Genomic DNA, 17358 nt, shown 5'->3' on the forward strand with positions numbered 1-17358 from the left:
AGATCAAACAGGTAAGTTTTTGTTTAATCTTTCCATTTTATTTATTAAATATGTAATTTAGCTAACGTAACAAATTTGATGCCTATCCCAACCCTGTATTGATTACTAATTGCTATCGCCAGTGTCGCCCAAAAATAATATACAATGAAAGGTCTGGAGATAGTAAGTAAACTGAGTTTTTCTCCTGTGGCAGTCCTTGTTCCTGCAGAGGAGATTTTGTTTGGCTGAGCTTTTATTTATCTAGTGTTATAATTAAACTGTTGCTGTGATATTTAGATATGTAGTTGTCAGAATTTGTTGTGGTGTCACCCATAAATAGTGGGCTTGTCAATAAGTGACATGTGTGAGCCCAGAAAAGACCCAGCTGTCTATCCAGCTGGTCCCAAACGGAATCCCTTTTAATTGCAACCTCCATCAAATATCTCTCCAATTATCCCTTAAATAGTTCCCATTCACTGCTTCCTGGGGTACTCAACACAGTGTTGTGAGAACAAGGGGTCATGTTTAAAAATAAGGGGTCGCCCATTTAAGACAGAGATGAGAAATTTTTTTCTCCGAGGATCGTGAGTTTTTGGACTCATCCCCAAAAGGTGGTGGAAGGGGAGTCTTTAAATATTTTTAAGGCAGAGGTAGACAGACTTTTAATAAAGGCTATTGGGGTAGGCAGGAATGTGGAGTTCAGGTTACAATTAAATCAGCTTTTATCTTATTAAATGGCGGAGCAGGCTTGAGGGTCCAAATGGCAGATTCTTGCTCCTAATTCATATACTTGTATGTTCTACCTAACTGTGTGCCTCCGCTCTCTTACACTTGAATGATTGTGCTCAATGACCATACACCGTCTTCAGTTAACTTAACTTTAGAAATGTTTCCATTTTGCAGTGACCATACAGAAGCTCCTCATTCCGTTGGACTCTGTATTCGATGGTTTTTACTCTGTCACGTTTGCCTCATATTCTGGTGACTGCAGAACAAGCGGAGCCACAACAAGACCCGATACTGAGAACATTGCCACAACCAACCAACTTCCATTCATAGATTTGCTTGAAGTTTTTGCTGCTATTAGAATCCAGCTGAAATTAAATTTCTCTTGTCTGAGGATATTATACCTGTGTGCCTCACAAATACTGCACTGTGTCATTTCCTCTGCTCATTATTTGGTTAAAAAAAGGCTCCTTTTGCTGCTCAAACAATGTATCCTTTGCCAAGCTGGTGAAGATGATGCCGATTCCTGTTGTGCAATATCTCAGCAAGATAACCACATGCACTATGATTTACTGGCTGTATCTAATGCAGTGTTACAAGCTTTGGTGTCAGGTTGGTTAAGGCAAGTTCCTGTGAGTCCCAAGCCATCTTTCTTTGGAGGTAGTGAGATATTTGGTGTTGAAGATTCGAACTGTGGGCCAGATCTGGTGACGTTAAGGGCTGTAAGTCTAATTCTAATCAAAGCCATGGAAATTAAGGTGCAAAACATGACCTTTGCAGACAAAGAAAAAGGTAATAATTTAGCATTTTATTCTTTAACTAACCTGAAGACTTAAAGTAGTAAAGGTTGCTTACAATTATCTACTGTGTTGGTGTCTGACATATCCACAGAATAAGTAGAGAAAGAAAATTATAGTTTCCAGATGTTACGGGAGTCTTCAAGATCACAGTAAACAATTTTACTGATGAAAATAATACTTGAGCAATCTACTAGCACTTGGCACTGCCAGCCAGTGAATGTTCAGCTGTCACTAATCAATAGCCTATCAGTACTATCAAAATTCTTAAACTTAAAATGACCTCGTATTCCCCTGCTCAAATCCCACTCTTCCAGCCACTTGTCATCCTTATTTTCAAATCCCTCGATCTCTGCAACCTCCTCCAACTCTACAACTCTTCAAGCTCTCTGCACTCCTCCAATTCTGGACTCTTGCACAACCCCAGTTTTCATCGCTACCTCGTTGGCAGCCATGCCTTCAGCTGTCTGGGCCTTAAGCTCATGTTCTCCCCACTGCCGCCGCCCTCCCACCCCCCCTAAAAACCTCTCCCCTGACAGGAAAGTGAGATGAGGTAGATGATCAACCATGATCATACTGAATGTTCAGAAGACTTGAGGGGCTGTATGGCCTATTCCTCCTTTTTCTTATGTTCACCAGTCTACCTCTCTCTCCTCCTTTTAAGGTGCTTCTTAAAACCTATTTCTTTGACCAAGTATCTCTCTTAATATCTTCTTGTGTGGCTTGGCATTGAATTTGATTTGATGATGCTACTAGGAGGTGATTTTTTTTCCAACATTAAAGGTGCTTTATACAGGCAAGTTGTTATTACCTCACACCTTTAAAACTGTTGTCAAAAAACATCCCTTTGAACAAACCATTGGTCAGTTCTTCTAAGCCTCTCTCAAAATCTCAACATTTGCTCCTTTCTATTTCCAAAGCTCTTTGGGGCATTTTTTATACTGAAATTACTAACAAAATATAAATTGTTTAGCTGTACCCAATCAAAATTGTTGGCCTATCCGATCTACACATAATGACTGTGCAGAGATGGTAGAAACTCCAGTAGCTCCTGAGACATTACTTATTCACAGTGACTGCACCACTAAATGCGAATAGTCCCTGAACTGAGCACAGAAATTTCACTGAATAGGACAGATATTTTTAATTGGAATATCAGCTTGCTGAAATGCATTTTACATGGCACCACCAAGCTTGCAAAGAGTCAAAGAGACAATGAGGTAAATCAAGGAGTGATGATTAGGCGATTCCAGGCTTTGCTTTTAAAGATCTAGAGATTATACGAGGCCAGAGAGAGACTAATGGAGGTTAGACATTTTGAGGTGAATTAGTGTCTGGTGCTATGGGTCTTGATTTCAGCACCATGAAGATGAAGGAAGGAATACAATTGTTGGATGTATTTTCAGCCTCAGAAGAATAAGAAGGGAAATATAAAAGAGCAGAGGCTTCATTAGCCACAGCAAAGAGAAGTAATGAAAGTTAAAAATAGATCATTGGTTCTGGAGTTGAGAGAAGGCTACTGTGGCAGGGACAGTAAGTTGATACGGCATTAACAAAGGGTTGGGATTGTTGGTTGGTTTCGTGAAGGGTTGGAGCTGATGTACTCCAAGAGCCAATGTTGGGTCTACCATTTCTCTGCATTTAGATGATTTAGATTTGGGTGTCGTGAGCAGGATATTGGAATTTGCTACTAAACATAAGAGTATTTTGCAAACAACAGGAGGACAGTAAAATACTTCAGGAAGACATAGACCAAGTGGAAAGTGCAAGCTGGTAGATGAAGCAGTTTATTGTGGAAAAGAGTGCGGTAATTCATTTTGGAAGGAAGAACAAGGAGTGACAATCAATGGAAAGATGCAGAGGGTATTAATGAACAGAGAGACTAAGCAATTCTGTACTGAACCAAGGCTGGCATCTAAACTGACAGATTGTGGACTGACCAACAAGCCACACAGGAGCACAGCTTCATTGTGTTGAAACTACATCCACTTCTACTCTTCCACCTCAGGAATGTGGAATTTCTTATCCTGTCATTCCGTAACTCTTGCTTATCACCTTATCATTCTACATTTAATGTTTACAGGTTTCTCTAATGTATTTAAGAGCTGATTGTAAGAGCAGATCTTGAGGTGGTACTGACTTTACACAATGTTTTTAGGGTGCCTGAGAGCTGAGCTCCAGTCTTGGATGTCCCAACTGATGACGTTTCTGAGGATGCATTTCCAGTGCCCTGAACGTTCCCAGCTGCTCTCACATCCATGCACCTTGGTTTCATTGGTTTTCGGGGAGCAGGATGATGATATGGTGGAGGCTGCCAGAGCGCTGTTAAACATCTATAAACGTTCCTACAGGTTGGTAGCTCTTTTGTATTTTGATCAGATTGTTTAAACTTGATGCAAACTGAGTCTACAATTTAATATTCCCCTTGGTAGCAAATCTGCAGTTTTGAAATATGTTTATTTAATTTAGTTCCAGCTCCTCTGTAGTGTTGATTCTTGTCCAGAGGTTTTGCTTTTAAGAACATTAAAGAAATAGGAGCAGAAGTAGGCCAATTGGTCCTTCGAGCCTGCTCTGTCATTGAACAAGATCATCACTGACCTTCTAACTCAACTCCTCCTCCTGTTCTATCCCAATATCAATTAATTCGCTTAGTTCCCAATAATTTATTGACCTCAATGACTGAGCTTCAGCAGCTTTTTGAGGTAGAGAATGCCAAAGATTCACAACCCTGCTGAAACCCTTATTCTTGCCTTTGTTACCATTGGACTTGACTATTCCAATTCACTCATGGATAGTCTCCCACATCTCTGCTGTAAAACTTGAGACCATCCAAAACTCTGCTGCCCATGACTTGACTTGCAGCAAAACTTGTTCCCCCATCACCCCTGTGCTTGCTGACGTTCATTGGCTCCCAACCAGGCAACCTCTTGATTTTAAAATTCTCATCTTTGTCTTCAAATGCTTCCATGACCTACCCCTCCCTATCTCTGTAATCGCTTCCAACTCCACAACTCTCTGAGATCTCTGTGATTCTGGCCTCTTATGCATTCCCAAACATAATTGCTGCACCATTGGTGACCTTCAGTTGCCTAGACCCCAAGCTTTGGAATTCCCTCCCTACATCTCTCTGTCTCTCTCTACCTCACTTTTCTCCTTTAAGACACTTCTTAAAACCTACCTCTTCGACCAAGCTTTTGGTCAATTAACCAAATAGTTCCTTATGTGGCTCGGTCATGAAAACCCGTGGCAGAAGCTCGTGACCCTGAGTAGGCATCATCCTCGAATAGAGGGACAGCCAACAACAATGTGGCTCGGTGCCATGTTTGTTTTATAATGCCCAAGTGATGCATCTTGGAATGTTTCATTGTGTTCAAGGCACTATTCAGATATAAGTTGTTGTGTTATTTGAGTGAAGAAATGTTTCCTTCTCTCAATCCTAAATGGTTGACCCCTTATTCTGAGACTATGACCCTGTGATCTAGATCAGTGCTTCTCAAACTATTTTGTCTGCAGGTCACTTAGGCAGAGTGAAAGACCCCATGGGTCACCTACAGGTCCTACCCACCCACTTTCATTTGTCACAGCAAAGCACTGATCTGGAACATGGTCACAGTCACAGGATCAGGGGTCAGCCATTTAGGATTGAGATGAGGAAAAATTTCTTCACTCAAATAACACAACAACAATTTATGCTTATATAGTGCTTTCAATGCAATGAAACAACCCAAGACGCTTCAGAGGAGCATTATAAAACACTGAGCCACATAATCAAAGCAAAAAAATCATCAGAATTAATAGGAAGATGGAACTTCTTTTGATGAGACTCCAGTGAGATGATGTCTGGTTCCAAGCTGAACAGTTTCAGTCTCATGTCAGGCTGCACGTTCAGCAGGTTCTTCTTGTTTTCAGCCCCACAAGTTTTGAAAATCCAATCTGATAGTTGTATGTTTTGTGAATGTCAGCAGGTGCTTCACACTATGTCAATGAGTCCAGGAAACGTTCGATGTACATGCAGGTAAAAGTTTGTAAAACTTTTCTCACCAACTAACAGCTTCAGTGACTTGCATTGTGGATCAGCCCTGGACCACCTGGGAACACTGGTGTTCCACAAACCACACTTTTAGAACCATTGCTCCCTGAACCTTTGCATCTGTAAAACCCGCACTCTTGGCTCCCTCTACTGGATCTTGATCCTCTACTGGAGAGCAGAGTACACCACTGCCCAGTGACCCTGACTGGAGAGCAGAGTACACCACTGCCCAGTGACCCTGACTGGAGAGCAGAGTACACCACTGCCCAGTGACCCTGACTGGGGAGCAGAGTCCACTGCTGCCCAGTGACCCTGACTGGAGAGCAGAGTACACCACTGCCCAGTGACCCTGACTGGAGAGCAGAGTCCACTGCTGCCCAGTGACCCTGACTGGAGAGCAGAGTACGCTGCTGCCCAGTGATCCTGACTGGAGAGCAGAGTACACCACTGCCCAGTGACCCTGACTGGAGAGCAGAGTACACCACTGCCCAGTGACCCTGACTGGAGAGCAGATTACACCACTGCCCAGTGACCCTGACTGGGGAGCAGAGTCCACTGCTGCCCAGTGACCCTGACTGGAGAGCAGAGTACACCACTGCCCAGTGACCCTGACTGGAGAGCAGAGTCCACTGCTGCCCAGTGACCCTGACTGGAGAGCAGAGTACGCTGCTGCCCAGTGATCCTGACTGGAGAGCAGAGTACACCACTGCCCAGTGACCCTGACTGGACAGCAGAGTACACCACTGCCCAGTGACCCTGACTGGAGAGCAGAGTACGCTGCTGCCCAGTGATCCTGACTGGAGAGCAGAGTACACCACTGCCCAGTGACCCTGACTGGAGAGCAGAGTCCACTGCTGCCCAGTGACCCTGACTGAAAAGCAGAGTACACCACTGCCCAGTGATCCTGACTGGAGAGCAGAGTACACCACTGCCCAGTGACCCTGACTGGAGAGCAGAGTACGCTGCTGCCCAGTGACCCTGACTGGAGAGCAGAGTACACCACTACCCAGTGACCCTGACTGGAGAGCACAGTACACTGCTGCCCAGTGACCCTGACTGGAGAGCAGAGTACGCTGCTGTCCAGTGACCCTGACTGGAGAGCACAGTACACTGCTGCCCAGCAGCCTCTTCTGAGCTCCTGTCCGGTTGGGAGAGCAGCCACATGCAGACAGGAGCTGAGAAGAGGATTTAGTTTGATTATGATGCCTCTTGCAGTTATATAGCGGTACATACTCACTGTTGGGGCTCACACAGGAATTGACAACTGTGTGACTTGTTGGGGTGGGGAGAGGGAGCCAGGAAGTCAGGGTCACTGGGCAGTGGTGTACTCTGCTCTCCAGTCAGGGTCACTGGGCAGCAGTGGACTGTGCTCTCCAGTCAGGGTCACTGGGCAGCGGTGTACTCTGCTCTCCAGTCAGGGTCACTGGGCAGCAGTGGACTGTGCTCTCCAGTCAGGGTCACTGGGCAGTGGTGTACTCTGCTCTCCAGTCAGGGTCACTGGGCAGCGGTGTACTCTGCTCTCCAGTCAGGGTCACTGGGCAGCAGTGGACTGTGCTCTCCAGTCAGGGTCACTGGGCAGCAGCGTACTCTGCTCTCCAGTCAGGGTCACTGGGCAGTGGTGTACTCTGCTCTCCAGTCAGGGTCACTGGGCAGTGGTGTACTCTGCTCTCCAGTCAGGATCACTGGGCAGCAGCGTATTCTGCTCTCCAGTCAGGGTCACTGGGCAGCAGTGGACTGTGCTCTCCAGTCAGGGTCACTGGGCAGTGGTGTACTCTGCTCTCCAGTCAGGGTTACTGGGCAGTGGTGTACTCTGTTCTCCAGTCAGGGTCACTGGGCAGTGGTGTACTCTGCTCTCCAGTCAGGATCACTGGGCAGCAGCGTATTCTGCTCTCCAGTCAGGGTCACTGGGCAGTGGTGTACTCTGCTCTCCAGTCAGGATCACTGGGCAGCAGCGTACTCTGCTCTCCAGTCAGGGTCACTGGGCAGCAGTGGACTCTGCTCTCCAGTCAGGGTCACTGGGCAGTGGTGTACTCTGCTCTCCAGTCAGGGTCACTGGGCAGCAGTGGACTCTGCTCCCCAGTCAGGGTCACTGGGCAGTGGTGTACTCTGCTCTCCAGTCAGGGTCACTGGGCAGTGGTGTACTCTGCTCTCCAGTCAGGGTCACTGGGCAGTGGTGTACTCTGCTCTCCAGTCAGGGTCACTGGGCAGTGGTGTACTCTGCTCTCCAGTCAGGTCACTGGGCAGCAGTGGACTGTGCTCTCCAGTCAGGGTCACTGGGCAGCGTTGTACTCTGCTCTCCAGTCAGGGTCACTGGGCAGCAGTGGACTGTGCTCTCCAGTCAGGGTCACTGGGCAGTGGTGTACTCTGCTCTCCAGTCAGGGTCACTGGGCAGTGGTGTACTCTGTTCTCCAGTCAGGGTCACTGGGCAGCAGTGTACTGTGCTCTCCAGTCAGGGTCACTGGGCAGTGGTGTACTCTGCTCTCCAGTCAGGGTCACTGGGCAGCAGCGTACTCCGCTCTCCAGTCAGGGTCACTGGGCAGCAGTGGACTGTGCTCTCCAGTCAGGGTCACTGGGCAGCAGCGTACTCCGCTCTCCAGTCAGGGTCACTGGGCAGCAGTGGACTGTGCTCTCCAGTCAGGGTCACTGGGCAGCAGCGTACTCTGCTCTCCAGTCAGGGTCACTGGGCAGCAGTGTACTCTTGAGTTTTCCTGTTCCAGGCTCTGAGTGTGTGGAAGTCTATTTCATTAATGTATTGCTACTCCATTTCATCGGCTAACTCATGCTGGAATCTGGAACACTCCTGATCTGTAGTGTGACCTCCATTTATCTATTCAGCCATCCCATGAGCCAGTCCAGGATTTCAATCAGCCCTGTCCACTGCTGTTTGCAATATTGAGAGTTTTGGATATCGTGAGATTTGAACTGGTTAGTTTGAACTGCTGTGTTTCATTTGCAGGATATTTATAATCATTTCATCTGTCTCTACAGATCGTTGGATAGCTACTCTCAGGGAAAGACAGACATCTCTCTTGAGACACATGAACATTGCTTCAATCCCCATTGTATCTTTCTCCTGATGCTACAGAATTTAGCTTTTGATCATTGTGTGCTGCTGGATTTCCTGATTTCCACTGAAACCTGCTTCCTGGAGTATTTAGTGAGATATCTGCGACTTCTTCAAGAGGACTGGCACCCCTTCCACTGCATTTGTGTTCAGTTTGATGCTGCTGCTGAATCATTTTGTTCGCCTGCAATTAATGATATCCGTGATGATCTCAATCTCACTGCTAGTGTAGAGCGAGACAGGACCAACAATCAAACTGTCATCGGAGGCTCAAAAGAAGCAGTTGTAAGTTGCACAGCACCACACCTTGCACCCAAGGGGGAGCTGAGGAACAGTGAAAACAACTCTGGACTTCTGGTGAGCAGTAATAGGCCTTGGCCACTTGAGCAGCCCCAAAGCCTAGTGGATTACGAGAGTTCGGAGGACTCGGATAGTGATGGAATGGAAGCTCCCTACCTGAATATCGTCAGCCTGAAAGGTAGTCAGGGTAATGAAGAGATGAATAACACAGAAACACCTGGTGAAATAGTGAACCATGTTCCAGAAAAAATAGGAAGCATCAACGTTGTAAGTGGCCCAAGGGATGCAAGTTCACACAGTTGTGAAAAGCACACAAAAATGTCCTTTGAAGGAATGTTTAAGAAATCAATGAGGTGTTTGACTGAATTGAGAAAAACCATTAGCCGTTTGCAGGGAAGAAGTCTTTTTCCATATAATGCAACGGCACTGCTAAAACTGCTGTTAGATATTGAAACACGCAGCAGAAAAGATAGTTCAAACCCTGCATAACTGCCAGTGAAGAATAGATCCTTTGACAGTTCAGACAATGAGTTTCTCCAAAAATTCTATTATACTGATTTATGATTCATTCTTGTAAATAAAACTTAGCAAGAAGTTAGTTAACTTCTTTGGTAAAATATAAAGTTTGCAATGAACAGAATGAAGAACAAGATGTGAAATTAGATACTTTAATTTATTCTACATCTCTTCAAATTGAAACTTGTATATATATCAATATTAGAGAGATTACACCGAGTTTGTGAACTACCTGAGTCACAGTGAGGCTGAGACACAGAGCAAGTTACGGATGGTTATAATTTATATCCTAACATTTTATTATTTGGTTGAATTTTTTAAAAAAATCACAAAGGAATGAAAACTGGAAAAAAACTGGGGTCTTCTTATTAGAACAAAACAGATGATGGGACAACAAGGCAGATAGAAGCAAACTGTTACAATATTTGAGGGTTCAGGAATGAGGGCCCATAGATATAAGATAAAATCAGTGATTTAGAACAGAGAGCAGGAGAAACTTTGCGCATTCAGGAGGTTGTGGAATTCACTTACAGAGTTGGTGGTCGAGGCAGAAACTATGTCAAAATTCAATATTAGATTGGCTAATTGGATGAAGGAAAGGATAAAGGGAGATGGGAATAGTGACTGTGATTCAAATTATTTGCTCACATGGAGATTAAACATTGAATTGAACTGTTTGGCCTGTTTCTGCAATGTGTGAAATGACCCAGTGACACTGAAAGGCAAATCACAGAAGAAACTAATGATATTAAGGCCAGAAACTTGTTAAATACAGTTGACCAAAAACTGAGCTGGACTGGCCATATAAATACTGTGGCTACAAGAGCAGGTCAGAGGCTAGGAATCCTGTGACAACTCACCACCTAACTTCCCACTTATCTGGATGAGTGCAGCTCCCACAATACTCAAGAAGCTTGACACCTTCCAGAACAAAGCAGCCCACTTGATTGGCACCACATTCACTCCCTCCGCCACCAACGCACAGCAGCAGCAGTGTGTACTATCTACAAGATGCACTGCAGGAATTCACCAAGGTTCCTTCGACAGCACTTTCCAAACTCATGACCACTAGAAGGACAAGAGCAGCAGATAGATGGGAACACTACCACCTGGGAGATCCCCTCCAAGTCACTCATCATCCTGACTTGGAAATATATCGCCGTTCCTTCACTGCCACTGGGTCAAAATCCTGGAACCCCCCCTTCCTAACAACACAGTGGATGTACCTACACCAAATGGACTGCAGCTGTTCAAGAAGGCAGCTCACCACCACCTTCTCAAGGGCAACTAAGGATGGGCAATAAATGTTGGCCCAGCCAGCGATGCCGACATCCTGAGAATGAATTTTTAAAAATACACCACAAGAATCCTCGTCAGCTCGTGTTACAAAGCAAATCACTGAGAATGACCGAATGTCAGAAGTTATTCTCTGATTTAGTGTTGGTTGCACTGGACCATTTTGTGACGTGGTTTAATTCATGGCCTATTTGTAATGATTTTCTGTATTATTGGTGCCAGGCTGAGCACGTGGTGAAACGGGTGTGAGAACGACTGAAAGTCCGGGTCCATGTTAGGAGTAATGATATAGATAGAAGCACATTTGAGATGGTGCTGAAGGAGTTAATGGAGTTGGAAAACTCAAGGAAGATTAATGCAGAGCTGGACCATGAGGAAAGTATTTGCATTTGTTGAGAACTGGAGAGATTTCTAGAAGAAGAGATATCTGTACCGCCTTCATCTGAACCTAAATGGCTCATTATCCATAAAATGTAAATGGAACAGCAACAATTGGGACCGGTTCTGCAGGAGATGAGGCCAGTACAAACTGGACGGGTTACACCTGGGCAGGACTGGCACTGATGTCCTTGGGGGGACTATTTGCTAGGGTGGTTGAGGAGGGTTTAAACTAAAATGGCAGGGGATTGGGAACCTATGCAAGGAGTCAGAGGAGGGGGAATCAAAGACAAGAACAAAAGACAGAAAGGGGAATAAGAAAAGTGATAGGCAGAGAAATCAAGGGCAAGAATCAAACAGGGCCTCAGTGAAAAATAGTGGGAACAGGACAAGTAATGTTAAAAAGACAAGCCTTAAGGCTTTGTGCCTTAATGCGAGGAGCATTCGCAATAAAGTGGATGAATTAACCACGTAAATAGATATAAACAGGTATGATATAGTCAGGATTACGGAGACATGGCTGCAGGGTGACCAGGGATGGGAATTGAACATCCAGGGGTATTCAGTATTTAGGAAGGACAGACAAAAAAGAAAAGGTGGTGGAGTTGCATTGCTGGTTAAAAAGGAAATTAACGCAATAGTGAGGAAAGATATTAGCTCCAACAATGTGGAATCTGTATAGGTAGAGCTGAGAAATACTAAGGGGCAAAAAACGTTAGCGGGGGTTGTATATAGACCCCCAAACTGTAGTGGTGATGTTGGGAATGGCATTAAACAGGAAATTAGAAATGCATGCAATAAAGGAACATCTGTAATTATGGGTGACTTTAATCTGGATATACATTGGGCAAATCAAATTAGTAACAATACCGCAGAGGAGGAATTCCTGGAATGTATATGGGATGGTTTTCTGGACCAATACGTTGAGGAACCAACTAGAGAACAGGCCATCCTAGACTGAGTATTGTGTAATGAGAAAGGAATAATTGGCAATCTAGTTGTGCGAGGACCCTTGGGGATGAGTGACCATAATATGATAGAATTCTTCATCAAGATGGAGAGTGATGTAGTTGATTCTGAGACTAGGGTCCTGAATCTTAATAAAGGAAACTACGGTGGTATGAGGTGCGAGTTGGCTATGATGGATTGGGAAATGTTACTTAAAGAGATAGGCAATGGCAAACATTCAAAGAGCGCATGGGTGAACTTCAACAATTGTTTATTCCTGTCTGGCGCAAAAGTAAAACAGGAAAGGTGGCCAAACCATGGCTTACAAGGGAAATTAGAGATAGTATTAGATCCAAGGAAGAGGCATACAACTTGGCCAGAAGAAACAACAGACCTGAGGATTGGGAGCAGTTTCGAATTCAGCAAAAGAGGATCTAGGATTGATTAAAAAGGGGAAAATAGAGTATGAGAGTAAGCTTGCGGGGAACATGAAAACTGACTGTAAAAGTTTCTATAGGTATGTGAAGAGAAAAAGATTGGTGAAGACAAATGTCTTCAAATGCCTTACAGTCAAAAACAGGGGAATTTATAATGGGGAACAAAGAAATGGCTGACCAACTAAGTACATACTTTGGTTCTGTCTCCACAAAGGAGGACACAAATAACATACCAGAAATGTTGCGAAGCACAGGATTTAGAGAGAGGGAGGAACTGAAAGAATTCAGTATTAGTAGGGAAATTGTGTTGGGGAAATTGATGGGATTGAAGGCCGATAAATCCCCAGGGCCTGATAATCTACATCTCAGAGTACTTAAGGAAGTGGCCCGAGAAATAGTGGATGCATTGGTGGTCATCTTCTGAGATTCTGTAGACTCGAACAGTTCCTACAGATTGGAGGGTAGCTAATGTAACCTCATTATTTAAAAAGGAAGGTAGAGAGAAAGCAGGGAATTATCGACCAGTCAGCCTGACCTCGGTAGTGGGGAAAATTCTAGAGTCCATTATAAAAAATTTAATAGCTGAGCGCTTGGAAAACAGTGGCAGAATCAGACAGAGTCAGCATGGATTTATGAAAGGGAAATCATGCTTGAAAAATCTATTGGAATTTTTTGAGGATGTAACTAGTAGTGTTGATGAGGGGGAGCCAGTGGATGTGGTTTATTTGGACTTTCAGAATGCTTTCAGCAAAGTCCCACATAAGAGATTAGCGTGTCTGGGAAGAGTGTCCTCTGCAGTCACTGTCGCCGATTGAAAAAACACAGCGTGACATCACAGGAAAACTTTAAGTTCATTGGTTGGTAAGTAACTGCTAGCTTGAACTACCGATTCTAAGTTGATTTCGGATTAAAGGTGACTACTGGAGCCCAGGATCGGAGGCCTAACACTTCAGCTTCAACTCAGCAGAGAGATTTTTAAAAAGTGTATTTTGAATCTCTATTCTAACTTGCTTTCAGATTAAAGGTAAATAGGAGAAATATTTTACAGATTGATAAAGACCAGTAGGAAATTTAAAAACAAATTGAAAAACTAATTAAATAAAATAGAGATGCAGGGCCAGGTGATGTGTTGTAGCTGCATGATGTGGGAGCTGGTGGACCCCATTGTGGTTCCTAGTCACCACATCTGTAGCAAATGTTGGTTGCTCGAGGAACTCCAGCTCAGAGTTGATGAGCTAGAGTCTGAGCTTCGGACACTGCAACACATCAGGGAGGGGGAGAGTTACGTGGACGCTGTGTTTCAGGAGACAGTCACACCTCTTAGATTAACCACCTTTAATTCGGCCAGTGGTCAGGGACAGGAGAGTGTGACTATGAGTGAGGCAGGTAGAGGGATCCAGGAAGTAGCACTGCAGGAGCCTCAGCCCTTGCTATTATCCAACAGGTTCAAGATTCTTGCTTCCTGTGTAGACGAGAGCGGGGACTGTAGGGAGGATGAGCAAACTGACCATAGCACCATAGTGCAGGGAGCCATTCAAGTGGGGGGAGAAAAGAGAAATGTAGTTGTAATCAGGGATAGTATAGTTAGGGGAATAGATACTGTTCTCTGTAGCCAAGATCAAGAGTCCCAAAGGCTGTGTTGCCTACCTGGTGCCAGGGTCAAGGATATATCATCTGAGCTGCAGAGGAACTTGGAGTGGGAGGGGAAAGATCCAGTTGTCGTGGTCCATGTAGGTACCAACGACACAGCTGGAACGAGGAAATAGGTTCTGCTGAGGGAATACGAGCAGATAGGGGCGAAATTAAAAAGCAGAACAAAAAAGGTAATAATCTCCGGATTACTACCTGAACCACCAGCTAATTGGCACAGGGTCAATAAGATTAAAGAGGTAAATGCATGGCTCAAAGCTTGGTGTGAGAGATATGGGTTCGAATTCATAGGACATTGGCACCAGTACTGGGGAAAAAGGGAGCTGTTCCGTTAGGACGGGCTCCACTTGAATCAGGCTGGGACCAGTGTTCTGGCAAGTCCCATAACCAGGGTTGTAGATGGAGCTTTAAACTAAACAGTGGCGTTCAGTTACATGGAAATATAAAAAAAACAAAGTTTAAGGAGAGGGTAAGAGTGCAGGTTAGTGACGAAGCTGATTGTTACCAAAAAGTGAAAGGAAGGGACAGAGTATGTGAACGCCATATTGTACCAAAGAATCATATAAAAGTAGGGAAAATTGACAGTAGGGCAAACTTAAAGGCTTTGTATCTGAATGCGCGTAGCATTCAGAATAAAACTAATGAGTTAACAGCACAAATAGAGATAAATATGTATGATTTGGTGGCGATTACTGAGACATGGTTACAGGGAGAACAGGTTTGGGAGTTGAATATCCAAGGGTACTCTATTTCAGAAGGATAAGCAGGAAAGAAAAGGAGGTGGTGTAGCTTTGTTAGTAAAGGAAGAGATCAGTGCTATAGCGAGGAATGATATAGGCACTGGAGAGCAAGACATAGAGTCAGTCTGAGTAGAAATAAGAAACAGCAAGGGAAAGGAGTCCTTGGTGGGAGTAATCTATAGGTCCCCTAACAGTAGTTCAACAGTAGGGCACAATAAACCAGGAAGTACTGGGAGCATGTAAGAAAGGCACGGCAGTAATCATGGGTGATTTAATATGCACATAGACTGGACTAATCAAATTGGCAAGGGTAGCCTCAAGGGAGAGTTCATAGAGTGTATTAGAGATTGTTTCTTGGAGCAATATGTTGTGGAACCAACCAGGGAGCAGGCTATTCTGGGTTTGGTTTTGTGTGATGAGATGGGATTAATTAATGATCTCGGAGTAAAGGGTTCCCTAGGGAAGAGTGATCTTAGCATGCTAGAATTTCAAGTTCAGTTTGAGAACAAGAAGTGTGAGTTCCACACTGTTGTTCTGGAGTTAAACAAAGGCATGAGGGCAGATTTGGCCCTAGTGGACTGGGCAGGAAGACTACAAGGTAGGACAGTTGATGAACAGCGGCAGATATTTAAGGAGATATTCAATTCCTCCTAAGTAAAATATATTCCAAAAAGGAAGAAAGATGGTAAGAGGGGGAAAGAGCATCCATGGCTAAGCAAGGAAGTTAAAGAAAACATAAAGGCAAAAACTAAGGCATACCAAATTGCAAAGGTCAGTGGCAGGCTGGAAGATTGGAAACTTAAAGAGCAACAAAAGGTTACTAAAAAAATAATAAAAAGAGCAAAGGTAAATTAAAGAAAACTAGCGCAAAATGTAAAAACTGATAGCAAAAGCTTCTACAAGTATATAAAAGGAAAGAGAGTAGCTAAAGAGAATGTTGGTCCCTTGGAGGATGAGACTGGGGAGTCAATAGTGGGGAACGCAAAAATGGCAAAGATGCTTAATCAATATTTTGCCTCAGTTTTCACGGTGGAGGACATTAGTACCACCCCAATAGTGTTAGGTAGAGCAGAGGGTATAGAGAAGGAGGAACTTAGAACAGTCACCATCACTAGAGAAAAAATACTGAGCAAACTATTGGGATTAAAGGGTGACAAGTCCCCAGGACCTGATGGCCTACATCCCAGGGTCTTAAAGGAAGTGGCAGCGGAGATAGTGGATGCATTGGTAATAATATTCCAAACTTCCCTGGAGTCTGGAAAGGTTTCAGTGGATTGGAAAAATGTGAAAATAATGTCCTTATTCAATAAGGGCAGAAAGTTGGAAACTATAGACCAGTTAGTTTAACATCTGTTGTTGGAAAATTGTTGGAATCCATTATTAAGCAAGTAGTAATGGGGCATTTGGAAAGTCAAAATACAATCCATCAGAGTCAGCATGGTATTATGAAGAGTAAATTGTGTTTGACTAATTTGCTAGAGTTCTTCGAAGATGTGACAGGCAAAGTGGATAATGGGGATCCTGTAGATGTAGTATATCTGGACTTCCAGAAGGCCTTTGATAAGGTGCCACACAGAAGATTAATACACAAGATAATATCACATGGAGTTAGGTGTAATATATTAGCTTGGATAGAGGATTGGCCAACCAACAGAAAGCAGGGAGTCGGGGTGAATGGGTCTTTTTCTGAATGGCAAGCTGTAACTAGTGAGGTGCCACAGAGTTCGGTCCTTGGATCCCAACTATTTACAATCTATATCAATGACTTGGATTCAGGGATAGAAAGTACTATAGCTAAATTTGCAGATGACACCAAAATAGGTGGGAAAGTAAGTTGCAATGAAGGAATAAGAAATTTACAAATAGATATGGACAGGTTAGGTGAATGGACCAAAATTTGACAGATGGAATTTAATATGGATAAGTGTGAGGTTATCCATTTTGGTCTGAAGAATAAAAAGGCGACTTATTATTTAAATGGAGGGAAACTTCAGAATGCTTCAGTGCAGAGGGATCTGGGTGTCCTCGTGCATGAATCACTGAAAGCTAGTATGCAGGTACAGCAGGTAATAAGGAAGGCAAATGGAATTTTGGCATTTATTGCTGAAGGAATAGAGTATAAAAATAGGGAATTGTTGCAACTGTACACAGCTTTGGTGAGACAGCACCTGGAGTACTGTGCACAGTTTTGGTCCCTTTACTTGAGGAAGAATGTAGTTGCATTGGAGGCTGTTCAGAAGAGGTTCACTAGATTGATTCCAGAAATGCGGGGCTTGTCTTATGAGGAGAGATTGAGCAGTTTAGGCCTATACTCGCTGGAGTTTAGAAGGATGAGACAAGATTTAATTGAGGTATATAAGATGCTAAAGAGGATAGACAAAGTAGACGTGGAGCAGATGTTTCCCCTTGTGGGGCATTCTAGAACGAGAGGCCATAGTTTTAGGCTAAGGGGTGGTAGATTTAAATCAGAGATGAGGAAGAATTACTTTTCTCAAAG

General features: G+C 44.1%; 1 protein-coding gene across 3 annotated transcripts in view; it reads left to right on the plus strand.

Moving 5' to 3' along the window:
- lins1 (lines homolog 1) overlaps window positions 1-10089 on the plus strand; it is a 50767-nt gene extending 40678 nt beyond the window's left edge. For all 3 annotated transcript variants that reach the window (XM_041175381.1, XM_041175383.1, XM_041175380.1), the window contains 3 exons: window positions 883-1497; window positions 3661-3853; window positions 8521-10089. In XM_041175381.1, the coding sequence (XP_041031315.1) occupies window positions 883-1497; window positions 3661-3853; window positions 8521-9385 (1673 nt within the window). In that variant the 3' untranslated portion in view covers window positions 9386-10089. The remainder of the gene's footprint in view (window positions 1-882; window positions 1498-3660; window positions 3854-8520) is intronic.
- Window positions 10090-17358: the final 7269 nt, after the last annotated feature.

Source organism: Carcharodon carcharias, chromosome 26 (assembly GCF_017639515.1).
Source record: "Carcharodon carcharias isolate sCarCar2 chromosome 26, sCarCar2.pri, whole genome shotgun sequence".
Taxonomy (NCBI): Eukaryota; Metazoa; Chordata; class Chondrichthyes; order Lamniformes; family Lamnidae; genus Carcharodon; species Carcharodon carcharias.